This window comes from Cavia porcellus, unplaced genomic scaffold, assembly GCF_034190915.1.
Source record: "Cavia porcellus strain 051 isolate PalLab524CR breed Dunkin Hartley unplaced genomic scaffold, mCavPor4.1 scaffold_9, whole genome shotgun sequence".
Lineage (NCBI taxonomy): Eukaryota > Metazoa > Chordata > Mammalia > Rodentia > Caviidae > Cavia > Cavia porcellus.
The window spans coordinates 9041541-9068370 of NW_026947492.1; the positions used below are offsets into that span (position 1 = coordinate 9041541).

The 26830-nt window shown below is 46.7% G+C and overlaps 2 protein-coding genes across 4 annotated transcripts; both read right to left on the minus strand.

Moving 5' to 3' along the window:
* Positions 1-714: 714 nt before the first annotated feature.
* On the minus strand, positions 715-10110 carry Zpr1 (ZPR1 zinc finger). The gene is made up of 14 exons (XM_013155605.3): positions 9875-10110; positions 9562-9723; positions 9102-9192; positions 8703-8773; positions 7994-8080; positions 7728-7850; positions 7316-7363; positions 7074-7140; positions 6602-6672; positions 5688-5777; positions 4928-5038; positions 3696-3782; positions 1645-1710; positions 715-1014 (listed from the first exon to the last, which is right to left on the minus strand). The coding sequence occupies exons 1-14, from the start codon at positions 10043-10045 to the stop codon at positions 880-882; spliced, it is 1380 nt and encodes a 459-aa protein (XP_013011059.2). The 5' UTR covers positions 10046-10110; the 3' UTR covers positions 715-879.
* Positions 10111-11465: 1355 nt separating this feature from the next.
* Positions 11466-15104, minus strand: Apoa5 (apolipoprotein A5). 3 transcript variants are annotated; one of them, XM_013155382.3, is made up of 6 exons: positions 14993-15104; positions 14290-14474; positions 13930-14078; positions 13628-13758; positions 13426-13537; positions 11466-13101 (listed from the first exon to the last, which is right to left on the minus strand). In XM_013155382.3, exons 4-6 carry the CDS (start codon positions 13665-13667, stop codon positions 12156-12158), a joined length of 1098 nt encoding a protein of 365 aa, XP_013010836.2. In that variant the 5' UTR covers positions 13668-13758; positions 13930-14078; positions 14290-14474; positions 14993-15104; the 3' UTR covers positions 11466-12155. The 3 variants fall into 3 exon arrangements, with proteins under 3 accessions (XP_013010836.2, XP_063111884.1, XP_063111885.1); XM_063255814.1 differs by having other exon boundaries at positions 14290-15046; XM_063255815.1 differs by lacking the exons at positions 13930-14078; positions 14290-14474; positions 14993-15104 and adding an exon at positions 14120-14266.
* Positions 15105-26830: the final 11726 nt, after the last annotated feature.

The following is a 26830-nucleotide window of genomic DNA, read 5'->3' on the forward strand; positions in this document are numbered from 1 at the left end:
AAATCTCTTCCTCTGGCTACATGGGTAAAGGACGCTTCCCTGACTTCCTCCACTGCTCTGCCTAAATGTCACAGTGCCACCTTAATGTGCTCCTCGCTGACGCGCCCAGTCAGTTCAAACACCCAGCCTCTCCTCCCCACCACCACCTATATCTCCTTGCCTTTCATTTCTCTGTAACTGAATCACACCTGACACACTCTTCTGCTTATCTTTTCACTCTCTCCCCCAGTTTTTAAATTCCATGAAAGCAGATTTATTTTGCGCACTGTTCTGTGATGTGCCTGGCATAAAGCAGGCAGCAAACACCTGTTGAACAACTGAGTTAAATGCTAGCTCCAATGCCCACATAGTGGTCACACTGGGGAAATTTTCCTTAGGAGGCTGAACTCCAACAGCATGATGTTTAACAAGACAGTGATTGAGAGCCCAGTGCTGCCTGAAACCCATACAATAACTTCTTCACCTGTGTGGACCTTTCCACTCAGAATTCCTTCGGAAAGACAGGACTCTGTATGCCCCAAACCAACTCCCAACCCCACCTTTAACTCTTCTTCATCTTTGCCAGCTTCAGAGTTCCAACCCCAGAGGACGGAACACTGCAGGGAAGGTGAAGAGTCGACAGAAAAGGGTGACGACAGGCTGCACGGTTCATTTCTGGGTTTCTTCCCAGACCAATTAGAAACCTCCAAAATAAGGTCAAGTAACACAACAGGCTTGCACTTGCATCACAAGTGGTTTAGAAAGTCTTCCTAGATCTCTGACACCAGCCAGGGGTGCTCCCCACCACGAGGAAGGGAGGGAGGACACTCCCAGCTTCACTCCACAGTAATAAACAGCCCTGCGGCATGAGCAGCACTGGAACCAGCGAGGAGCAGCCCGCTACCGCTGCGGGGACAGGCCTGCCTCATAGCCCTCCGTCTTCATGTCATTGAGCCCTAGCTCCTCATTCTGGTCAAAGGTGCGCTCGTAATGCTCCACCTTCATCTCTGGATCATCTTCAGGTGCATACACGTTCTGCAAGGCCAAGGGCAAACACGGTCAGTGCCTGCGCCATCCCGCCGCTCCCCCGCCCAAGGCAGCTGCCGACCGCTACTTTCCCGGGAACTCAGTGAGTTCTGTTCCCTCTTTCCCAGGGCCAGGCTGACCCAGTGGGGAGAACAGACTAGGACAGCATCAGGGAATAGTTATCGGTTATCCTAAAGCATTTTATAAGTGCACTTTTCTTAAGAAAAGTGTGACAACTGTCTTGTGTATTTACTTCACCCACAGTAAATCCTGACAAATGTTACAGTTACATCAGTCACTAGACTCTCTCTTCCGTCTGCTTAAGCCTCTCGGTTTTCCTGTCTCAGCCTCTGGACAGGATACCACTTCTTCCCATTTCACAGTCAGACTTGCGGAATGAAAACTCTAGAGCTTGAGTACAGAAACAAAGAGGCTCAGAGGGATGCTGCTTTTCCTTCTTCACACACACTTAAAATCCCTCCCACCCTGCCTCCTTTCTCCCTCCTCCTCTAACTTCTCCCAGAAATTCCCTGATGGAGAGCGCTCCATTCGGCCCCAATCCCTCCATTTCTGGGGATAATATGTTTGAGGAAGATCAAAAACTTGATTCTCCACGAACACTGGGAAGGGGGACCTTACCTGCAGGTAACTGTTTCCTGCCGGATCGTTCATAATGAAGTGGGCCTTGACGCTGCCCTCAATGATCTACAGGAGAAAGAAAACAAACGTTACAAAGAGGCTAGGACTGTCCAGGGCCACCCACCTCATCCTGCAGAATCCTCATGGTTTAAGAACTGGCAAAAATCGGATGCCACAGGAGAAAGGATACAATGTAAGCCTGTTCAAAAGCTGTTCAAGTAGCAATGCAACATCTTCAGTCTCATCCCCTTCTCCAAATGACCAACAATTTTTTGTTACTCTGAAGAAGTTACCACAGCAAGCTATGGACTGGGAGGCATTGGGCCAGCTGAGAGCAGAGAAACCAAGGACAGGGACACTGAGCAAGTGCACGTATGGGAAACAAGCCCTCTTTCCACACAGTTCCCAGGACAGTGCCAGCCACTCCTTCCTCGGGACAGAAAGGGAACAGCCACTGATGGAAATCTGACCAGCCCGAGGAAAGTCCTAACGGTGCTGGCACTTGGGCTTGAGTGGAGCTGCCTCAGCAGAACAGCTGAGCCAACACCCTGCTCAGTGAGGCCCATGCCAGCGAGATTCGTCCTCGCCGGGCTCTTCAGGCCTCTTCTTAACAATCAGTGACTGCCAGATATCTGGACAAGGTCCCAAGGACCCCAGGACTTCTAGAAAATCAAATGGGTTTAAAACAAAGGCAAATAACTTAAATGGAAACTGGCCAAGGAGAATGGAAGAAAATATATCAAAATAAAAACAAAACAAACAATCCAAAAAAATCCAACATGCAGAACACTGCATCTAAAAAAAGAATGCTATTTGAAAAGGGTATCGGGAGGATATTCAGAGACAAGGGGGAAAAGGTTCTTAGAAATAAAAACGTAGGGGCTGGGGATTCAGCTCAGCAGCATAAAGGCTTGCCCGGCAGGTGCCAAGCCGTGAGCTCAACCTCCAGTACCAAAAACTAAAAATGGAAAAATAAGTGAAAACAAAGTTGCAGAACTCTCCCAGACTAGAGTAAAATGCCTAGAAACTGAAACTGGTGTTAAAAAAACAAGGAGAAATTAGAAAAAAGGCGATCTTCAGGAGTAATGCAGGAAAGCTTATTAATTACTAAACTGATTCACATGAGTTCTCCAGACTGAACGAAGCCACCAGGTGCTTACACAGTAGTTGAAAACTCACACATATGAAGGCACATCTTCAGTTTCACAGAGGACAAAGAGGTCTTAAAAACAGATCACACACCAAAAAAAAAAAAAAAAAAAAAAAAAAAAAAACCAGATCACACAGGGGCTGGGGATTTAGCTCAGTGGCATAAGCACCTGCCCTGCAAGCAGGAGGTCGTGAGTTCGATCCCCGGTACCAGAAAAAAAGAAAAAACAAAAAAAAAACAGATCACACAGTAAAGGCAAGGAATCAAAATGGCTTTAGACACCTCAAAAGCCGCAATAAAAAGCAGACAGTAGTGTGTGCCTTCAAAGTTCTGATGAAAAATCATTTTTCTCCTATAATTGTAATTCCAGCCAGTCATCAATCTACTATGAGAACAGAATAAAGAAATTCAAGTAATACCATCACTCTGGGAGGCTCATGCAGGAGGATTACAAGTTCAAGCCCACCAAGATCCTATCTTAAAACAAAAATTTTAGAAGGGCAGGAAATGTAGCTCAATACAAAAGCTCTGAATTCTGGCCAGGAACATAACTCAGTGGCACAGTGCCTGCCTGGCAAGCATGAGGTCCCGAGTTTGATCAGTACAAAAAAAAAAAAATTTAAATTCAGTCTTCAGTAAAAAGAGATAGAGGCAGACAGAAAGGGAAAGGAAAAAGCAAAGAGATAAAAGAAATTTTCAGACACAGACCCTAAAAACTGTATTTCCCATGCACTCTTTCCCAGAAGGCAATCTGAGAAAACTAAGAAAAAGATGACAGGGTACCTAAGAAACCAAAAGCGCCCCCAGCATGAGCACTGGACGTTCAGAGCGGCAGGTGAGGGATTCATCGCCTTTTCACAGGCGCAAGGGGACAAGTACCACCTGACCAGTGTCCACTCACCTGGTCCAACTTCTGGCTAAATTCCTGCAATTTCTCCGACTGGCCAGGACTGGAACTGTCACCCAGTGTGAAAGGATTCTTGGTCACCTACAATAAGTAACATGCAAATTGCTAGAATACTGTACTGGCTTTACAGTTATTGAGTTTGACCACCAGGCAGGGAATGGCAGCGGACACCCAGCTGGAGAAGTCTGGCCTGCATTTACCCCATACAGCCTTGCTGACCTAGGCAGCCACTCTTGAGGAGGGCAACACTGCCAATGTGAAACAAAATCTAGAGAAGTACTCTTGCGATATCTAATTTAGAAAAAAAATGCAAAGAAAAAGTTTTTTTTAATGCTGATAATTAAATCAATTAAATGAAATTATTCATCAAAAAATTAAATACAGGGCTGGGGATGTAGCTCAGTGGCACAATGCCTGCCTGGTAAGTGTAAGGTCCTGAGTTCAATTCCTAGTACCAAAAAGAAAAAAGAAAAAAAAAAAAAATTAACTGTTCTAGGATACCAAATCCAGATACTTCCCAGATAGCTCCCAGATCTCAAAATCCATGAATGCTCAAGGCCCTTATATAAATGTCAAAGTATATACACAGAACCCAGACACCCTTCTGTATATTTTAAATCATCTCCGAATTACCCGTTAACACTGAATATACTGTAAATGCTATGTAAACAGGTTCAGTGATAATGACAAGGAAGTCAGTAGGTGTCAAGAGATGTGCTTTCAGGGGCTGGGGATTTAGCTCAGCAGCATAAGCGCCTGCCTTGCAAGCAGATAGTCGTGAGTTCGATTCCTAGTACCAATAAAAAAGAAAAAGACAAAAAAAAAAAAAAAAAAAAAGAGATGTGCTTTCTTTCTCTGATATTTTCAGTCTGTGGTTGGATATGCAGGGCCAACTCTACAGGCTAAGCGAGAACACACATGCATGTGTGTTAGGGAGTTTCAGGTGCAGAAAGGGCCCTAACCCCCTATTTTATAGAGAAGTAAGTGACTTATCCATTACCAGAAAATAACTACACTATCCAAGAGCTCTACCTGGGAATTTCCACTCAAAATTTCTCACCAACTCCTCATGATTCAAAGTAATATTTAAGTCTCAGAAGGCAGCTTTAAGGCAAAGAAACCTCTAGTTATCAGCACTAAAACCTAAGGTCTAAGACACGCGAGGTCTTCTAGCCTTCCCCACGGCGGAACTGCTGAAGGCAGCTGTGCACTAAGCCGGGACTCACCAGTTCCCGGATGTCTTTCAGGAGTCCTTCCAGCGTAGTGAACTTGCCCCCAAGGACAGCCATGCCCAGCTCGAATTCCAACTCTGGGATTTCCACACTACATGTTTCAGACTGCAAAAGGGAATGTCAAATTACGATTTAAGTCAGGGGCTGGAGGTATATGTAGCTCAGTGACACTTGTCAAACGTTCACAAGACGTTAGCTGTGGTCCCCGACATCACCAAGAAAAACAGAACAAGAAAAAAGGAAAGAGAAGAAGAAGAGAAGGAGAGGGAAACAGGAAAAAAGAAAATTAAATCAGGGACAAAGAAAGGCAATCCGAAAAATAAATGGGGGAATGGGAAAAGAAAGTCAGTCAGAGAGCTTCTGCCAAATTACCACCACCAGAGCCCCATAACAGGATGAGGACATCAGCTGTACCAGTTTTCTGACTCCCCAGGCAAAATCAGAGACTCACTCCTACCCATCTGAACCACCGAAATGAAATCAACTTAATAAAAAGAAATGCTGAGTCAAAGCCCCACACCATCAGGCAGCCTCTCAGAGGTCAGAGCAAAAGACCTGCGTAGTCACTGGAAGCCAAAAAGCTGCTAACTAATCAGTGAGAAGAGCCTTTGGGCTGCCTTCTGACTCTGCAAATCCAAGCACATATTAATCTACTCAAGGACCCTCAAACCCAGGAAAGTAGCTACCCTGTGTCCCTGGGTGTTAACTTCCCCCAGACAACTGTATGAGGACACTTTCCCCAGCAGGCTCTTACCTTGAGGAGGTCTCTGGTCATGTCTGAGGGATCTGTGATGTGGAGGGTGATCTTGGTCCCCAGGGGCTCCACTGCTCCTCCAGATTTCACCTGCGTAGACGACAGTCAGGAGCAGCAGCAGGGAAAGCACCCTGAGCCTCACCTGGTGCTAGGCAGCCCAGGGACTTCCACAGGCCTGGACCTCCTCCTTCACAGTTCTTTCAGCCTAAACCAACAGGGGTAGCAGGGACCCAAACCACAAATACGGAGAGCTGACAGGAGCAGAATGGCCAGCCCCTCAAGCGCGCCAAAACATAGCCCAAGAAACTCTGAACTTGTCTTTTTTTTTTTAATAGATTTTTTTTTTTTTTTGCGGTACCAGGGATTGAACTCATGACCTTGCATTTGCCAGGCAGGCGCTTATGCTGCTGAGCTAAATCCCCAGCCCCATCTGAACTTGTCTTTTAAAAAACAGTATGACTCTTACATGTTGCAAGACTTTTAAGCATTTACTGTACTCTATCCAATGCATTACCCATTCGAGCCAATGTATGGATCTCCTTTGTAACATTCTGATCCAAGAATTTAATCAGTTCATGCTCAAATACGTATCAGGAAAGCCCAATGTTCAGACAGCTCTATTAAATTCATTATGGAGTAAAAATATGCCTCCCTCAACTTCCACCCTCTGAGAAGTGGGACGAGGGCTTCCGTCTTCCACACGCCAACTTTTCACATGTCTAAATTAGTTCTGGTACCTCTGACCTTTCTTCCTTGGAGTAATTCTCAGTTCTTTCAAGGATTCCTCACCCTCACTAAGCCCAAGTGAAAGCCCCAGACCACCCCATTCCATCATCCTGAAGCAGACTTAGGAAGAAGGTACAAAGGGGTCACCTTTAAACCAGTCTTCTTTCCAAACGATGGCATTCACCCACCTCATTGGTCCGATGACCACAGTGCTCACAGATGGTGGCCATGATGACAACCTCCTTAAAGTGGGGAATTTCTGGAAGATGGAGTTAAGGAAATCTGCTTCTAGGATGGCAAGACCCCCTCAGGAAAAACAGTACCAAAACCCACACAAACATGCTGGTCCCAGACTGCAGGAAATGTATCACAAGGCATCCTAAATCTGAGAATTCTCTAGAAGACAGCTCTCTTCCTTGCTTATAGTAGCCTCTCTTTACAAATGTTTGAAGTCACAGTTCAGGGCACACACGAGCCTCAAGATCACAGCCTAGGTTTTTCATTGAACTCAACAGCTGAGATACATGGTCTAATCAAAGACAATTTCCTCCTAATCACAGGGAATAAAGCGTTGGCTCCGTTGAAAGGATGCTCCCAGCCTATATATAATCTCCATGCCTGAGTCAGAAGCAAGCAACTCAACTGCTTGACAAAAGATACGCACTAGCTTCATGTTGGTCTGAGCTGGGGCGTTGCATTCCGGGCAGTTTGTGTTGAACTGCAGCACCTGCGATATAATATGGGAACACACTATGAGCCCTCTCTGGCAGGACACTTAGGTTACAGGCATTCAGTTGGCATGCTGGTGGTCACCCATGCAGGTGATGACAAAGAGACACTGGCAAGCACCAGTCTCAGCCCACAACTCTGCTTCTTCCTCAACAGCAGCCAAGATGACTCACTTCATTTCTGAGATCTTCTTCTTCCAGTTTTTCTTCTGGTCCTTCGGCCTAAAAGAGCAGAAATGCAAATCACAAGCTGGCAGGTGAACCTCAGCACCCCCAACACCCTGTCCTAGAGTGGGAAAAACATCTTTGCTTAATTCTACAAGGTGTCATCTCATCGGCTACACAGAAAACCGAAAGCAATGCCCCAATCAAGCAAATAAGGCTCAAGACAGGATCAGAGCCACTGCCATCCTTTCGATGACCTTCACCCTATGTCCTGAAATGAGCTAGAAGGCAGATACAAACAGGCTGAGTGTTTGCACATAAATAGGGCAGGAACAGCAACTGAACAATGTTCCACTGGCTCCAAGTAACCCAGAGTGCAAGGTAGTTCTGAGCCACTCTTCCGGCTCTTTAGTCCACTTACTTGGAGCCCCAGCATCTCGTCCTGCTGTAGGGTCCGGCTGTAGTGTGTGATCACCAGGGAATCATCTTTCTGGGGAGCATGTGGATTTTCTACAAAGCTATTCCCCGAGGGGTCATCGATGATCTACACATGAGTGAACACATATTCACTGCAATAAGAACTCATGCACAAACATCTACCATCAGAACAGAGCACAAAAATCCCAGCAAGTCTCAGTTATCTCTGCCCACTTAAACCAAAAGCAACTACAGTCCCTCATTACTCACCAGAGTGAAAGGGGAGGCCACTTGCTTTAGCTCCTTCAGTTTGACAATGAACTCATCAATTCTTTCAGCTATGGCTTCTTCACTCGCCTGCCATAAACAGAATAAAAGTCTCCACCCTGGTTGTGTACATCATGCCCAAGCCCATCATGCCCATGTCAATTCCATCAGAAGGTCCCATGTCAATTCCATCAGAAGGCCAACACCTGTCTCAATGAGTGGAAACCAAGTACCTCAGGCTTCACAGACACAATAAACAAATCTGAAGAAGATGCCAGGAGAGCCTCATTTTCTCTTATTCTACCAGTTAAGCCCTGCACTCATGCCAAGTTAGGGGCATAAGCGTAAATAAAGCATAGCTTTTTAAGGGTGCTCCCTAGCCAGTTTGGAAAACAGATGACTAAACATGCAATGATATTATTTCTGTAATAATAAGTATCAAGACACAAATAGTGGAATATCCAGGAAGCACAGATTAGCCAAAGGGAATCAGGAAGAACTCTCTGGAGTTAATGTTACACTGACTGAGATGAGCCTGGATATACTCTTAGGGAAGGGAGAGTAAGTATATTTCTAACACCCTGGCAGCTATAAGACCACCATATTCTTTGCAGAAAAAAAAAAAATGCCCGACAGTCATTCAGACAGGAAAAGCTGAACACTCATTCAGGCACATAAGCTGTTGTAACGAAAAAGCCCAAGCCCAGCTCACCCTTCGTGTAGGCTGGTCCTGTTCCAGGCCAGAGATGGCGCGGGTTATCAAGCCTTCAACAGTAGTCAGAGCTTGTGAACAAGAACAAAAGACAAATGAGTCTTAGCTCTGCTATCCAGTGGCTGTATGACCCTGGGCAATTTACCTCAACTCTGGGCCCTGATTTTTTCATTTGTAATAGGAGGCCAGGCACTAGATTTAACTAAACTTTGATAACAGTGATGCTAAAATTCTAAATTATCTCAAGCTCTCTGCTCATGTTAAACCAATGAAAAGCTCTATGAGTATAGGGTCAAACCCATATGCGAGCCACTAGACCTGACACCAGGAGTTTTGCAAGAAAATGGGTAAGATTCCAGCTCTATGTGAATGGCTCAAATAATCTGACCTTAAACTTACCTCCCTTCTGGGTGAAAGCTGGAATTTCAAAGTCCAGCTCAGGGATCCTTGTAGTGGCAGAATCAGTCTTCACCACTTCTCTGTTCATGTCCTGAGCACAAAGGAAAACTGGTCCAAAGAGCTTCTCCTCAGGAACCAACCAGACATCTCCTCCTACCCATTACAACTCCATTCTGCCATTTCTCCCTCTCCCTTCTGGCGCATTTAGACGACTCTTTCAAAATAATACAGTTTGTATACTTTCCAAATGAATAGAGTATCCAAAGTAACTCCGGATCATTCCACAACCTCTGACAAAATTCACAAAGCACTTTAGCAAATCGTATCTCACTTGAGCAAATGACTCTTTGGAAACCCCATTTTACAAAGAAGGAAACTAGGGCTTAGCCATGGGTTCCGGCAGTCTGGACCAGAGAGGGATCTCAGGGGCACAGGAGCATCTGCTCTGGGCTCCTCTTACCTCCAGGCCCCTGACGGTCAGAGTGTAGCGCACTCCCTGGTCCTGGATCCTGCCTGCCGATTGGATCTCCGTGTTATTCCAGCCACAATGCTCGCAGGAAAAGGAGCTCACGATTATTTCCCTGAAGAAGGGGATCTTGGTGAGCAGGAGGCGCGTCGTGCCCTGGGGAAGCAAAAAAAAAAACCAGAGAAACAAAAACTATCAATGAAACTCTCGTTCCCTGTCCTAGTCCAAGAAGACCTGGGTGACCGACCCCAGCACCTTACCGCCTAAACCCTCCCTCCCGGCCGCCCCGGCCGCGACCCAGCCTTACATTGCGGTAACAGTTCATGCATAGTGACTCGATCTCGGTGGGCTGCTGTTCCTCGTCCTCGGCGCTGATGGGTCGGAACAAGTGCCCTGTGGCTGGCGGCTGAGCCGGGGCGGGTGGAGGAGCGGCTGCAGCCCCCAGAGGCCCGGCCTCTACCGCCCCACTGGCCGACATCGCCCCACGGGTAGCTCAGACCTCGGCTTCCGGCTGGCGCTGCTCTCGAGGTCCCGCCCCTTCCGCTGCTCTCGAGGTCCCGCCCCTTCCGCTGCTCTCGAGGTCCCGCCCCTTCCGCTGCTCTCGAGGTCCCGCCCCTTCCGCTGCTCTCGAGGTCCCGCCCCTTCCGCTGCTCTCGCGACCCTACTTCCGGCAGCTGCTGCCCCGCCCCTTCTTTAAAGGACTGTCGCCTCTGGACCTTCTCCAGACAGTATGTGGCAGGGGTGGTGCGACCTGGACATGCGTAGCCAGCCCAGCTTAGCCGTCACATCCCAGAGGACATGCTCTCAGATCCTGAGTTTTTTTGCACCTTTGCAATTGCTCCTCCGCACAGGAAACCTGACTTCGGTCCATAAATCTGTCTTTGACGGAAGGGGACTGAGGTGTCTGGGAATCCCAAGGAGGTGCTTCTGAACTAGGCTTGCTTTGGCCCACTGCTGTGCCAGGCGCTGTCGGGCTAGGTGGCCCTGTCCAGGTGGCTCAGCCCCTCTCTCTCCCGCCGCAGTCCCACAATCCATCTCTCCCTTTCAGTTTCCTGTTTCGTCCTCATAATCAACTCCCCAAATTCTACGTCAGATGCACAAGCCATATTTTTTACTCTCACTCTTCATTCCCATCACATCTGACCTCGGCTGATTCACCTTCCCCAGTTTCTAACAACAAGAACTCTGCTTCGATAAACTTTTCTTTCTCGTTCGTCCCCCACCTCCCAGCCACGATTCAATCCTGTCACTGAAAGGGGATAAATTCAGAGTGTCAGGAATGACCTGTCTTCAGGCATGAGAAGTCCAGATCCACTTGGAGTCTGTGCTACAGAAGGCCCAGAGGAGCCCGTGTAGCCCAGACGGAGCCCTCTGAGCTGGGGGACAGGACTGTCCAGAGGGAAAGGCGTGTGCTTACTTGTTCCTTTTCCTCCTACCCAGCACCAATTTCTGTTTCTAGGTGATTTTTTATGCCCCTCAGTGTGTGCAGGGTGATTTTGGGTCCCAAGAAAAGGCTAATCAAGAGTCTGAAATAGCAAGAACAAATGGAACAGGCCACTGCAGGAGTCTCAGGTCTGCCAGGCCACAGCTCCTCCAGAGAAGTGTGTGTCCTGTGCACACCATCTTGTACCCAAGCTGTGGGTACAAGATGGTGTGTATAGGACACACACTGTGGGTAAATAATATGGATGCAGATAAGGTTCACCCACACACACACACCTCGTGTGACAGACAGCTGTTGTGTAGCCAGGAGCCCTGAAGCAGAGTCCAGCCAGAGTCAGGTCTTTGTGACCAAGTAGCTGAGGGAGAGCAGCAGGGGACTGCAGTGGGTGGCGGGTGTGCTTTAGGGACAGTGGCCTTGTTCTCAGACAAATAAGAATCACACCAGGCAGAGAAGCTTCCATCATAAGCATCTATTTCATTTGGACGGAAGTCTAGACTTCAGCCTGGGAATCAGGAAGGAGAGGCTGGGGTGGGGAGGGCACCTTATGCTCCCCAAACAAGGACCTCCCACAGCTTGGAGGGCTTGGTTTCTTACTTAGGTGCATGGCTATATAAGGAAATATGGATCCTGCCCCGCCCAGCACTGTCCCCACCCTTCACACCCAGCATCAAGCCAGCAGGGATAGACACCTATCATCACATGTTCTCTCCATGTGTTTTCTTCCTTGATCTCTTCTGTTGGGCCAACAGAAGCTGTCATGGTGGCCCCAGAGAAACAAGAGCTTCTCCATATGGACCAGCTGTAGCAGTGACCATCAGGCATCCAGAAGCGACAGGAATCACACTTTGGGATAAAGTGGCACAGGCTTCCGGGACCATCCCACACAGATTTGCAGACATGGTCTTTCTCCCTCTCTATTTCTCCCACCCCTGAATATCCTGAGAGTGACCAAATGAGCACGGGAAGCTCGGTTTGCAAAGCCTGGTGAGTGGAAGGCATCCGGATGGGGGAGTTGAGGATGGTTATTCAGGCACAGCAGTCCCCTGGGTCTCACCTATCCTCTGCAGAACCCTCCACCCTAGCCCAGCTGGGTCTTGGGCCCCTCAGACCGGAAGCTAGGGAGTGAACCGGGACAAGTCAGCCCTCAGGCTTCTCCCAGATCGCTATGGCTCTGGTCCTGAAGGCTGTAGTTGATGTCTTCCCACAAGTCATTCAGACGCGCCTGTAGCTTGCTCAGGGCTTTGCCACGGTCCTCTAGAGAGAACTCAGGTGCGAAGGCGCTATGGCCTGGTGGGGGTGGCGCCAGCTGCTGCTGGATCTCCGCTGTCTCATGGTCGATGGCGCGTGTGAAGGCAGCGATTTGCACAAAGGTATCCTGGCGGAAAGCCTGGAGTCGCTGGCGAACCTCCTCAGAAAGCAACTGAGAGTCTAGGCTGCCCCCCTCCTCAGCCCCGTCTGCGCTGGTGTGGACAAAGGCACTGAGCCCTTTGCCTAGCTGGTCCAGATTCTGCTGGATGCCCGCGTGCAAAGCCGTGGCCTTGAGTGTGAGCTTCTGCGAGAGTGCTTGCACGCAGCGGCTGAGCCGGGCCGGGCTGGCAGCGGCATGAGGGGCCACACGGCGGTGCAGCTCCTGCACATGGTGTCCGATGCCGCTCACCAGGCGCTCGGCATAGGGGTGGAAAAAGTCTTTGACTCGGCCAGTGTGGTGCAGCACGCGACTGGGCATGTCTTGCAGCAGGCCCAGCGCCTCATCCATGCCACCCAGCACCTGGGCCTTTGTTCCTTCCCCAACCACACGCAACTGCTCCTGCAGTTCCTGGACGCGCGAGGCCACCTGCTCCATTAGCTCCACCGTGTAGGGCCTCAGCTGCTGCCGCAGCTCCTCCAAGTTCCAGCCCACCAGCCTGTGTACCTCCGCCATATAGGGCTGCAGGCGAGCCCGCACCTGCTCTAGCTCCTCCTGCAGCTGCTGCCGCATGTCCTCCTGGGTCAGAGGAGGAGGCTGTTTCCCCTGCCCACTCAGGGGGCCCAGCTTCTCCAGGAATTTGTTCATATCGCTGAGGTCCTGCTCTAGGCTGTCTTTCAGCCTCCTGGGGAAGAGGACAGACCATCAAACCGCTAACCCCATCATCTCTTTTTCCCTGGGGATCTCAGGCACTGATCTAGGGAAACTTAGCATATGGGGTTGGGCGGTGGCTCCCAGACCCAGCCTCTCTAGTCCTCACCCCACAGACAACAGCAAGTCCACATGGAGAAGCACAGACATTACAGGTGCACTACAGAGCTGGGGAGAATTGGAGCAGCTCCAGCCGGCAAGACAGCAGCCATAGGAAGAGCAGGTGGAGGGGCAGAAGCAGGGCTTGGGGCCCAGCTGTCTCCTCGCCCTCACCCCCCTCCTTGCCCTGGCTACTCACCCGTGGTCCTGGGCCTGCTTCTGCTGCTGGATCGGCCCCACCACACTCTTCTCCCTGCTGCTCTGGCTGAAGTAATCCCAGAAGCCTTTCTGTGCCTGGGTGGCTGAGCATGCTGTGGAGAGGGTGGGCTGCTCAGAGACCCTCAGGGCAATCGCCACCCACGTGCCCACATGCCCGTGTGGAAGTCAGGTTGTGGACTCACCTGAGAGCAGGGCCAGAGCCCAGGTGAGGACTGCAGCCATGTTTGCAGTATGGACTCTGAGAAGGAAGCTGAACGGAGGCCAAGTCAGAATGAAGAAGCAGAGGCAGGAATATATCTCAGTGTTACAATGCCTGTTGGTGAGCACAAGGTCCTGAGTTCGATTCCCAGTACCCCCCCCAAAAAAAAATGAAGAAGCAAATAAAAGAAGAAAAAACTTTTTGTAGGGGCCATTTGCCCCCAAATCCTGTTAACCCCTCCCTGAGGTGTAGGGAGCAGAAGATTATTGTTGCTCAGAGACTGACCTCGGTGGATCAACCTAGGTTGGAAAGGAAGAAGTGTCTTCCTCAAACATGGGGGCGGGAGCCTCTCCTTTCTCATCTCTGTCACAAAGCCGGGAGGATGGAGCTCCAACTGTCTTCCAATGCTCCCCCACCACTCTGCTCCCCAGAACCTAGAACCCAGATACCAGGATCAGCTCTCTTGGTACCTCACCTGTGTTCCTGCCTCCCATTTCATAGCCAGGAAAACTGAGGCCCATGGCAGGGAGCAATTCTGCCAAAGTCCTGAAGAGGATGCCTTAGTTCCCACCCCCAGCTTCCCGGAGGCCCCCTGCAGTCCCCTCCTTTAGGACTCCTGTCCCCACCCTCAGCGCTGGTGCTTACCTGCTCAGTTCTGGGTGCAAAGAGCAGATATTCGGCTTTATACTCCCGGGTACCAGCCTCTGGCAAGAGTTACTTTAAGCAAATACCTCCTATTTGCCACGTGGAGGTATTTGCCACGTGAAGGTTCAAAGAAGGATGACCTCAGTGGCCTCCCAAAACTTATCTCCTGCCCTTTTCTTGGCATCCTGAGGAGTAAGCAGTTCCCTGGTATCAAGCCCCTGTAGAGAAATGTTTCCTGGACTCTTTCCTAGGAATGGGGCTAACCTCACCCAGTTCCCCACAAACCCATGACCCCCAACCTCCTACTGACTTGCTATCCAGCCCACCAAGAGACACGAGGCTGTTTGTCTGCCAGGAGGCCCACTCTTACTCAACTCCCCAGAGCACTCTGTCCCAGCCAGCCAGAGGACAGCGCTCAGCTACCAGCCAGGCCCAAGGACTGCCTGACAGCTCCTGCACAGCTTCTAGGCAGAGCCAGCAGTTCTGGGGTTAAAGACTGTCCCATCTCCTGATTTAGGAAATCATTTTGGGTCTTGCAAAACAAGCCAAGCAGGGTAAAGATGTAAGCAATACATGGGCCCGGGACTGTGGGCCCAAGGGACTGAAGCAGAAGAGCTTCTCCCAGAGAAAAGACTGGGCTCTGAGGTGGGAGGCCCAAAGGCCCAGCCCCTTCCGTGATGACAGGCTGCATCCCCACACTTACAAAGCAGATTCCGAAGCTCCCCCTTCTCACTCCAGAGGTACCTTGAAGGATCCCTTCCCCTCCACTGCCACCACCACCACAGCCCAAGCTGCCCCTCTTGCTTGCTTAAACTCACTCATAATCCCCAAACGAGCTTCTCCCAGTCCTGCCATTCGTCCATCCTCTGCTGTTGCTCATCCCAACTCACTTCCAGTCTCCTCCCACTGGACAAAACCGTGGCGTTCCTCAAGTACACCACCTGTGCTCCGGCACACGGCGTTCCACCTGGTTGGAGTAGCCAACCTCATGATGGGATGCATTCATTTCTGCCAGACTTCATTTGTATTAGGGTTAGTTTCAGCTGTAAATGACAAAAAGGAGGTGGGATAACTTAAATAGACTGGAATCTCTGTCTCTCCCTCTGTCTCTCCCTCTGTCTCTCTCTCTCTGTCCCTCTCTGTCTAATGTGAGCTGGTGAAAGCTGCTTGTGTCTTACTGTACTATCTTTCTCAGCAAATGCTCATGTCCAAGTTCAAGCTGTTCCCCCTCTACCCATCATGGTCACGTCTCAGCCAGCAAGAAGGAGAACTAGGAGAAGGACATATTCCCTCCCACTGAACACATATCCCACATATGGCACTTACCACTTCTACTTACATTCCATTGGCTACAACTCAGTCACGTGGCTGCCTTTAGCCATACAGCGTCTGGGAAATGTAGTCTTTATTCTGTCCAGCTGTGTGCTCAGCTGAAAAGGACCTCTATCATTCAGGAAGAAGAAAGGAATGAATGCAGGGAGACAATAGTAGTCCTTGCTGCTCAGCTCCAAGATCATTGCTTGTTTTTGCAGTACTAGGGTGGTGGGCTTGGCACTGAGCTATATCCCCAGCCTCCTCCAATTTTTTTGAGCAAGGGTTTCAATAAATTGGTAAATTGTGCAGTGTAGGCTCAAACTTGTGCTCCTCCTGCCACCACCTGTAGTCTCAGAGTCCTGTGATTACAGGTATGTAGCACCTTGCCCAGATTCCAAGATCATTCTGAATACCTGTTTGGTCTGGAGCCTTCCCTGCTCTGGTGACAGATCGGTTCTGCATTAATCACATAACACTTAGTATATTACCGTATTGCTGCACTTAATCTCCCAGTAAAATAATTTGTTGACATGTTTGAGAGTTTTTTTGAGAGCAGAGAATTTGTCAAATTTATCTTTATATTCTCCACTTGGACACAAAGCTTACTATGCAGAAAGTTAAGAATTCAAATTCACTCATTCAATTGCTTAAGTAATCGAGGTTTGAGCAGATTAAGCGACTTGTCCATCATCACACAGGGCAGTTACCGCCAGAAGTGGACTCACGTATTCGGCTCTGGAAGCTCTGGGCAGCAGAAGATGAGGCTAGAGGGGAAGCAGACCATGTCCAGGTCATCAAGGACCTTGTGTGAACAGTCACTCAAAGGTACATGGTGCAAAGGCCCCCTGGGAGAGGCCAGAGAGACTGGACCAGGCGTCTCAGTGATTCCTCAGCGAGAGGCGATGAAGACCCGAAGTAAGTCATGCTGTAAGGCGGGAGAGGAAAATGTTTACTTGAAGGATACAAAAGTAGTAGAATCATAGCATTTGGTGACTGGTTGGATGGAGATAAAGTCAAGGAAGGATTCCCACCATTCCTAACTTTACAGGCAAGTAAGTGGATGATTTTTTCCCTTATCAACAGTGGGCGCTAAGGGCAAAGTGAACAATTTGGGACAGGAAGTGAGAGTTTGGGTGACTAGGAGTCCTGGCTGGAACCAAGGTGGGTTTTTGCAAGCACAGGACCACTTTTGCTAAGTGGCCTCCTGAGAGAAAAGGCATTGGAAAAGAAGGAAGCAGCAGGAGTCCCAAAACTTTAGTCATTGAAAGAAAAGGCAGGCTCAGTTTGGAGAAGAATGTATTTTCAGAGAATGGAAGACATTAGGAGAAAGACGCACTGGACTTTAGATTTGGTTATTATTTTACCCATCGGCTGGTGTGGCCTTGTGCCGGAGATGTTATGGCAGTTGGACACAGATATCAAGAGCTGAGGAGAAAAATCTAGGCTGGACAATGAGTTTGGGGTCACCTAGCAACAGTGGAGATCACCCAGGGGCGGTCCATGCAAAAAAGGAAAGAACCCAGGTCAGAAAACACTGCATTTATGGGAAACCTGAAGAGAAAAGATCTTTAGAGGAAAACCTTAACAGGAAAAAACTACTGGTCTCCAAAAGTCCAAGTATTTTCCTGCATTTCCCAACCTCTTTTACGATTATGTTGGAGCCATAGAACTCGTTCTGGCCAGTGGGCTGTGAGCAAGAATAAGCAGGTCATTCCTGGTGCAGAGCAACAGACACTAGATTTGAGCCAGGTACAGTAGTGTGCACCTCTAGTCTCAGCCCTTGCAAGCCTGAGTAGGAGGAGCACTTGGGCCCAGGGGTTCAAGACCAGTCTGGGCAACATAGCAAGACACTATCTCAAGAAAACAAAATAACAAAAGGGTATGTGTGAGCTCTCCATGCTTTTCATCCCCAAAAGCAGAAGCAAAGCCCTGTGCCAAAGATGGCAGTGTCTCAAGATGACAAGGTGGAACATCTGAGTCAGTGCTTGGAGAGGACTCTCTCACTAACCTGCATTAGATTTCGCATGAGTAAGAAATGAATCTCCATTGCCACTAAGATTTGGAGATTTGTTTGCTATGGCTTTTAACTGGAATGTCCCCCAAAACTCTTCTGTGCTCAATGGTGGGGCTTTGGAAGGTGATTGGACCATGGGCACCAATGGATTTGCCCATTGATGAGTTTATAGTTAAATTGAGGCCTGGTGAGAACAGAGGAGTCACTAGGGGTGTGATCTGTGAGGGTGTGTGTCTCCCTGCAGCTCTGCCCTTCTCTCTCTACTTCCTGGCTGCCGTAAAGTGAGCAGGCTTCCCGGCCAGCCTCTTCTGCCACGCTGTTCCCGTCTTGGAACCAGCTGACCGTGTGTGGACTGAGACCTGAAAGTGTGATCCAAAACACACCTCCCCTCCTTCAAAATGCAGGTGGGACACACTGTGTCTTGGCGACAGGCAAGTGACTCAGACACACTGTGTAGCTGAACTTATCTTTACCAATATTAAGGGAGCCTAAAAGGAGGCAGGCAGAAAACTGGAAATACAATCAGAAGACAGAAGGCTCACAGAAGGCAAGAACAGTCATTAAGGTATAAATTTGGCTCTGAGAGAGTTCCAGAACAACAGTGGATTAGAAACTACACGTTAGAAAGTTATTTCTCGCTCACTTAAAAGTCCCACTTAAAGCGAGAGGGACAGCACAGTCCTATGAAGGTTCCAGGCTCCAAATTCCTTCTGCGTGAAGTTCCTCTGCCCCTGTGTGCGCTCCTGGGCACATGGCCCCGTGCAGCTCACTGCTGTGTCCACATCCAGCCACTGGGCGGGCGGTGTACTGTCCTTTAAGTGAAAAATTTTAGCTTCGCTCATCCAGTTAGTCAGCTATCACACTAGCTGTAAGGGAGTCTGGGAAAGGTGAACTTGATTTTGAATAGCCATTACGGTGCTCCATTAAAAATCAAGAACTCTACCTTGCTGGTGGAAATGTAAAGTGTTTGAAAAAGGAGTCATCTAATGGTTAAATGTGGAGTTAGTCTATGACCCAGCAATTCCACTCCTGGGTATAAAGCCTAAAGAAACAAAAACACATGAAAACTGAGATCCTAAATAAACCTTTCTTCTTCTTCTAGGCTGTTTTTCTCAGGTATTTAGTCACAGTGATAAAGAGCTGACTAACACACGTATACATCACATTTCCTTCACTGTTTCATCTGTTGATGGACCTGTAGGTTGTTTCCATCTTTAAGTTACTTTTATTTTCTTTTGAGCTTAAGAGTAGGAGAATTTATTGGATAATAGGAATAGGGATGGGGAATAGGAATAGGAGAAACAGGAGGGGTCCCAAACAGGTACCAATGAGTCCACTACTCAAAGAAAGTTTCATAGAGCAAAATTATGAGGTAGGTACAAAGTGGGTCAAAATTATGACTGACCAATAAAATTGCAAGTATAGTTGCTAAGTAACATTGATCCAATGGTAGCAAGAATATATGAGTGACATTATTTAACATGGTCGATTTTCTATATAGTCTTGGCCTTGTCTTTAATCTTCAATCAAAGCCCATTAGGGGTTGCTCTAATATTGCATTTCAAAGATAACAAACCACAGCAGTCAAATAAGTCAAACAAGTAAAACCAGGAACACTAGTAAATTCAGCAACTAAGTCCAAAATACAGTATACACAGAACAAGAACAAAATGCCCCAAAGAAACAACAGAGTCTTCTCATGTTCTCAACTTAAATTTATCACAATTTTAACAAAAAACAATACATAAAAGAGACAAGGCCTAAGCAACTGGCAAAGACAAGGCATAAAATTCAAGGATGACAATGTTGATTATCTAAGCAAGTCACGATCCAGAATGTAGTCAAAATACATTAGAGGTGCCATAAAACAAAAGCAAGCTCTTACTTCCTTTCAAATATCTCGGTGGAACCCCGAGATGATCCTAAGGGAAGTGCTAGATGTCAAATACACCAAGTTTGTGTTCCCCGAAGTTGAAGAATGAATTCCAAGGTCCTGGCTTGGATTCTCACTATCAAAAAACAAAACAAACAATATAGATAGATAGATAGATAGATAGATAGATAGATAGATAGATAGATGGGTTATGTAATGCTGCTATGAACGTGGGTATATAAATATCTACTGCATTTCCTGGTTTCTAGTCATTTTATGTACACCAAGAAGCAGAATTGCTGGACTATATGGTAGTTCCATTTTTTCTTTTTCTTTTCTTTTTTTTAGTTTTTCAAGCAACCACACTACTGCTCACCAGAGGCAGCACCATCTTACGTTCTCACCAGACACCTTCCTTAGGATGCACAGGATGAACTCGGAAGTCCTTTCCTCGGGATTTTCTTCCCTCTGTGGGCCCAGGTTAGAGTCAGCCCTTATGAGATGAAGGAGAGAGGCCGTTGTTTTCCCTGCAGAGCTGACGGAAGCTTGGGTAAACACGGGGCTTACAGCAGCCTCTGTATCTCTGTATCCTGTTTCTTGCCCTCTCTGCTTCACGTGCCTGGGTACTGCAGACTGAGATAATCAGGGGGCTTCCCACTGGTAGCCAGTCAGAGCCAAACCTAAAAGGAATCAATCTGTCAGCACCGTAAGCCACCGTGGTCATTTTCTCCATCTTTTCCTATAGTTTTATAACATTTGAATTTTCTCCATCAAAGCTTTTTTTAAATAAGTATTGGCTTCTGTTTTCCTGAGCCCACACTAATGCAGTGACTAAATGTAAGGCATCCTCACACTTCCCTATTCCGTGGCATCTTAGAGTTTTGGTGTTTAACATGCTTGAGCTTATGGAGGTATGTGTTATATGCACTTATGAAATTAGTTTTTGCAAATAAAGATGGATAAAATAGTAACTTCCTGTGAGTCTAGTAAATGAAATATATGTGTGCAGTATAATCTCTCTGTGTTACAGTTGATACACTGTGTCATCTGGAATTTAAAAGTTTAACTGGGAGACTCAGCAGGGATGTTTACTTTGTAAATATCCTCACCCTGTGCAAAGGAGGGCAAGGAGATTTTTCTGAGCACTGCATCTGCCCTGGAACGGGTGGGGGGGTGGTCTGCATACATTCTACAAGAGACGAGGCGTGTTTCCCCCCTTTTTGCTCTGGTTGCCAACTTGAAGTGTTGCCCCTGTGCCATGCCACCCTGCCCGGGAGCCAGCTGATTATGGACTGAAACTTCTACAAACAGTGAGATAAACAAGTCTTTCCTGCCTTCATTTTGGGTGCCAGGTGTTTGTCCCAGCAACAAGAGAAAAGTAACCAAGATAGTCTGTTTAATTTGCTTTTATATTCCCAGTGCCTAGACTGTGCTTATAAAACAGCTATATATAGTATAAATGTCATTCACTTTAAAAATGTTATATACTATACATACACATGTATGTGGCTGAAGTGTACGGTGAATGCTTAAATTTCAAACATTTTAAATGCTTCAATTTTAGACATTTATTACAGTAAAGATCCCCTAAAACGCTCCGTCTCACTTTCAGACATTTAAACTTCTGTTCCGGAAGTCTTCTTGAGTGACCATTGTGGCTGACTTGATGTTTTGAATTAATTAAAAATGTTTACTTTTCTAGTTGTTGCGACTTTGGAGAAGAGTCACAGGTTGCACAACGCCACATCCAGGGAACAAGGCAGAGAAGGACACATTATAATGTTTGCATGAGCCTGACTTTCGATTGGATGGCGCTTGTCTGCAACAGTCACTGTATTTTTGATCACACCTCCGACAGGCACTCATGAAGAGGACTTCCAGAACTACTTCAAAAAGTACAAAAACAACGAGATAGCCAGAGATACAGCTCAGTGCAAAGTGCCCGCCTGGCAAGTGCAAGCCTTTGTTCAGTTCCCAGTACCAAAAAACCCAAACAAAGCAATGAGATAAAGGTGTTTAAAGCAAAGGGGGGATATTTGATAGACAGTTATTAGCAATGTGTTTTTTACCGTAAAACATTTTTAGTTTAAGTATTCACCTTTCATATTAATCACACCTCATAGAACTAGAGAGCTACGTACGTAGAGAGCTACTCATATAAAGAATATAGTTCTATACAGAGCTAGATGTAGATGGAGACTGACCACTGACTGTTTTGCACCTAGATATGATGGTGCATTCCTGAAATCCAGCCTTTTTTTTTTTTTTTTTTCTTTTTTGGTTCTGAGAATCAAATTCAGGACCTTGAGCCTGCCCGGTGCCACTGAGCTGTATCTCCAGCCTGGGACTGACTACTGTGAAAGCGGTGTCCGAAACCACTGGTAGCTAACATATTAGACCAAAATAACGTGGAAAGATGGAGGCAGTGGCGCACATCCGTTATCCCAGCCCTCTGGGAGGCTGAGCAGTGATTTAGCAAGACCCTGTCTCAAAATTAAAAAAGAAGAGCTGGAGATACAGCTCAGTACGAAGGCCTGGGTTCAGCTGTCAGTAGTGCGAGAAAGAGGAAAAGAAGTAACAGGAAACATGGAGAAGCAGAGATCAAAGTTAAAACATTGTATGGTCTATGCATTATCTATCAGGAAGAAAAGAGTGTCGATTACCTTTAGACTTGTTAGATAAAGTGAAAATATTAAAATTTTAAGAATGATCAAGAGTAAAGAAAGTGGATAACTTTCAAACTAGTATGGGGGGAAAGAGACTAAAAGGCATCAGATCGACTTTAGTAAAGGACAGTGGATTGATCGTACGCATTAGCTGCAAAAGTCCTGAAATGCCAATAAAATAACATTAAAGTGTACTTCTTAAAAAATGAATAAACCCACAAGCAAAGGAGAAAAGGAGAAAGAAAACAACAGTAATAACATTTTGGAAGCTGAAATTCTCTGCGCTGTTGAAAGGTAGGAACTGGGCACAGCTGAAAAGATGCCTTCAAACAGCAGCAGAGAAAGCCTAGTACCCCCTGACTTGCGCACCCAAACACCCCAAAAACTCAGCAACAGCGGCGACAAATTCTACTGGAGGCACAGATGACACTGGAGGTACAAATGGAGATTCGTTGAGTGTGTTTAAGAAACTGCTGTCCTTTTTGCTTAGTGGGGCCACTGTCCCTCCTCCCAAGCAACAGAAAACCAGAGGTACAGAGTGAGTGAACCTCTGGTCCATGGAAAGCAGTGTATTGCTGGAGATCAGAGTTCTTGTATTCAGAAAGAAAATTTTACACACCAAACTTTGAGAGCTTTCTCTCCACAATCTTTCCTGTCATCCAAAATGCCTACCAGTTAGACTTTGCCCTCTGGTGGTTCGTGTTGTTTGTCAGCTTGATTGGCCTGAGAGGTACCTAGCAGATTAGGCAAGCGTGCTGCCGGGTGGGTCGCGGGGTACTGACCCTGGGGGGGGGACTCTACCCTGCCCCAGGTCTCTTTCTCTGCTTTTTGCCTTTCTCTGCTTCCTCACTGGTATAGATAAGCAGCTTTCCTCCAAAATGCCTTCCTTCCATTGTGATATTTTGCCCTCACAAATGGTATAACAGCTGTGGGTAGACGGCTCAGTGGCACATCAGCCACCTGGCAAGCCCAAGGTCCTGGGTTCAATTCCTGATACCAAAAAAATAAAATAAAATGAAAGCAACGATGCCACCCAGCCACTGACTGCAACTTCTGACACCTTTCGTCCTTTAAATCGTTTGTCAGGTATTGTGATTCACGGTCAGAAAGCTGACTAATTCCGTCTCAGAGACAGAGGCTGGAAGAAACTTCCTCCTGGGAAGCTTGACTATTCCAAGAAAATGACTTACAGAAACAAACTTTTTGAGTGTTACCTGCAATTTGGTCATTCTCAAAACGACCCAGGGACTCCAGACTGCATATCATCTTCTTTTTTCTTCTACATTAGTATGAAATTTTTCAAAAATACAGAAAAGCTGAAAGAACATACACAGTACGATGATCACGGTTAGACTCACCACCCAGGTCTGTGATTGCTAATATAGGGCCGTGTTTGCACTCTGTCCCTATGTAAATATTTTAAATGTATTTCTAGTCATTTGGAAGTTGTAGATAGCACTCAGGTACATGCACATAATTTCAGTTTTCGCACCCTAAAAAGTATTCTTTTACAAAACCACAATGCCATTATACTAAGAACATTAACAATTCCATAACATCAAATACATAGTCTGTGTTCGACTTTCTCCATTTGTTATTTTAAACTTTCTGTTGTTCTAAAAGTATAATTACTAATGCATATGAACTGTGTTTCAAGGCTGGGGCTATCGCTCAGCAACACAGTGCCTGCCTAGCAAACCAGGTCCTGAGTTTGATTCTCAGTACTGTCCCCCCCTAAATTGGTGTGTTTCACTGTGACATTTGCACACGTGCGTAAATCATGCTTGGATCACGTCTGCCCTCGTATCTTCTCTTGCTCTTTCCTGCTCCTCCTTTTTTCCTTTTTTTCTATTACTCTGTCTTCTGTTTCTAGGTCTTTTTGTTTGTTTTGTTTTTATATATTAGAAAAAAACACTATACATGTCTTTCTGCATCTGTCTTATTTTGCCTAACATGATGTCCTACATTCCACCTGTTCTGCAAACGACATGATTTCATTCTTCTTTATGGAAAAAGTTGGGCTGGTTCACAGATTGCGTGCCATACACCGCAGCCTTACTAATCTCTGTATCATTCCAGTTTAGTGCGTGTGCTGTGAAAGAGCACATCTGCTAGTTTTTCTTTTGTTTTATTATCTATTTATTGTACTGCTGCTGCTCAAATCCAGAGCCTCACACGCTGCCAGGCAAGTGTCCTACCACTGAACTGCGTCTTTTTGAAATTACGATCTAATTAATGTTTGTGCATCCAGTTGGTTGTTAAACCACCACTACAAAGCATTCCTACGTTCTTTATTAATGACATTAACTTTTGGAAAAAGACCAGGTCAGGTGTCTTATAGAATGTTGCATACAATCAATTTGTCTGATTCTTTCTTTCTGTGTCATTCGCCTTAGCTCTCTGTCCTGTTTCTCATTGTTATGATTTAGGTGGGAAACGTTCCCCAAACACAGCTTGTGTCCTCAGAGTGTGCTCACGGAAGGCTGAAGGTGATCAGATCATGAGGTGTTACCTCTTCAGCAGATTAACCCACAAATGAGCCACAGCTGGAGGTGCTGTTGGGCGGTGAGGCGAAGTTCTTGTCTCTAGCGTCTTCCCCTCTTTCTCTTTGAAAAAGTCTCTTCATATTCTCTCTGCTTCTGGCTGCCACAGGGTCAGGGGCTTTCCTCTGCCATATTCCTCTACCATATCTGCACCCTAAACCACCCCCAAAAAAATCCTTCCCTCTCAGTCACATATCTCTTTTGAGATCTTCTCATGGGGTCTGGAAAGCAAATACTTCTGTGTTTTCCATGTTTTTTAGAATACACAAAGTGTATTTAGCATGGCAGGTACATTTTCCTGTTTACCTGTTTCATTTTTATACCTGTAAAATGAAGAAGGATTTGATGTATTTGGCACTATTCCATTCATAGCTGAGTCTTCTTTTTTCTTTCTTTTTCATTGCTCTGCTGGGGATTGAACCCAGGGCCTTTTCGTGGAGCCGGACCCCGGTGCTTTTTGATTTTTTTTCTTTTGAAACAGGGCCTTCCCGGTCCACTCAGGGGTCCAGTCTGTCCTTGAAGTTGTGATCCTCTTGCCTTGGCTTCCGGGAGTGCTGGGATTATGTAGCTTGAGTTTCAGGTCACATCGTACATTTGCATTTTGACTTACTCTGTCCCCTGAAATGAAGCGTGAGTCAGGCATTGTCCAGGCATTTTGTCTCAGCAGTGGAAAACTGATTAATTCACCCATAAACTGGGGTCAGTCCAGGTCTAACGACTCTATTGTGTTCAGGTTGTGTTTAAAGTATTTGTGGCAAGGCTAAGTTAAAGGTGAGTGTTGCATCTCTTCGGGAGGCACAGGAGGCTGCTGCTCCTGCTCTTAGGGACCCTACATTTTGGTACGACAGTCACAGTCAGATTCTTGATTGACAAGATACACTACTGCTCTATCATTTGTCAGTAACAGTATCGCGATCCCTTCATACCCTGACACGCCTTAGCAATCTAACAAATTAGGATACGAAAAGTGTTCTCACAGAAGCCTCCCTTACGTTCCCATCCCTCTCACTCTCTTTCCCCGGGCAGTGACTATTTCTATTCATTTCTAGTTTAACTTAGCCTTCCAGGAATTCTTTACCCCAAAATAAATAAATACCCAGATACATTTCCTTTCCTTACCCACACAAAAGATCAAATAGCATATATGATTTCTACATTTTCTTTCTCTCTCTCTCTCTCTCTCTCTCTCTCTCTCTCTCTCTCTTTTCTCTGTACTGGGAATTGAACCGAGGGCCTTTGCACTGAGTAACATCTCCAGATTTTTTTTAAATTTTGAGACAACTTCTCATTAGGTCACTAAATTACCAGATGAGGCTCAAACTTGAGCTCCTCCTATTTAACCTCCCAGAGCGCGGGGGTTACAAGCCTGTGCCACCATGTTCAACTACACTATCTTTTTCTTTTCATTTAAAACAGTATTTTGGTGATCACTCTATATCTGTTGAGAGCAATTTATTGCCAGACGATATGCCGTTGTGTGAAGGCAGAATAGTTTGTCTAGCCCTTCTTTTTTAGTGATGGCCACTGAGTTGTTTTCAATCACTTGCTATACACATGGACTGGTCACCTTTTTTGTTACTGTGACAAAATACCCAAGAGAATCCACTTTAAAGGCAGAAAGATGTATTTTGGCTCACGGTTTCTGAGGTTTCAGGCCATACTCACTTGGCCCTGTTGCTTTGGGCCAGTGGTAGAACAGTGTAACATGGCAGCAGCTCATGGCAGAGGAAATCTATCTGTAAAAAGCAAAAGAGAAAGAGGCGGGGGTCCCCAAGCCCCTCCAGTTCACACCATCAATGACTCGGTTTCCTTCAACAAGGCCCCACCTCCTGGAGGTTCTCCCACCTCCCAAGAGCTTCATGGGCCGGGACCAACCCCAGGCTCATGGGCATTCAGGGGGTATTTCTGATGCCAATTTAAAAAAGCAAACATGGTGTGCTATGTAAAGGAATATTTGCAGGGAGAAGAAAAAAAAATTTGGGGGTATCAGAAATTGAACTCAGGACCTCACGCTTGCCAGGCAGGCACCATGCCACTGAGCTATCTCCCCAAATGGAGGGGGGAAAAAAACAAAACAAACATAAGAGTAATGTAGGAATAAGCATTATAACTACGCAAGAAGAAGAAGCTC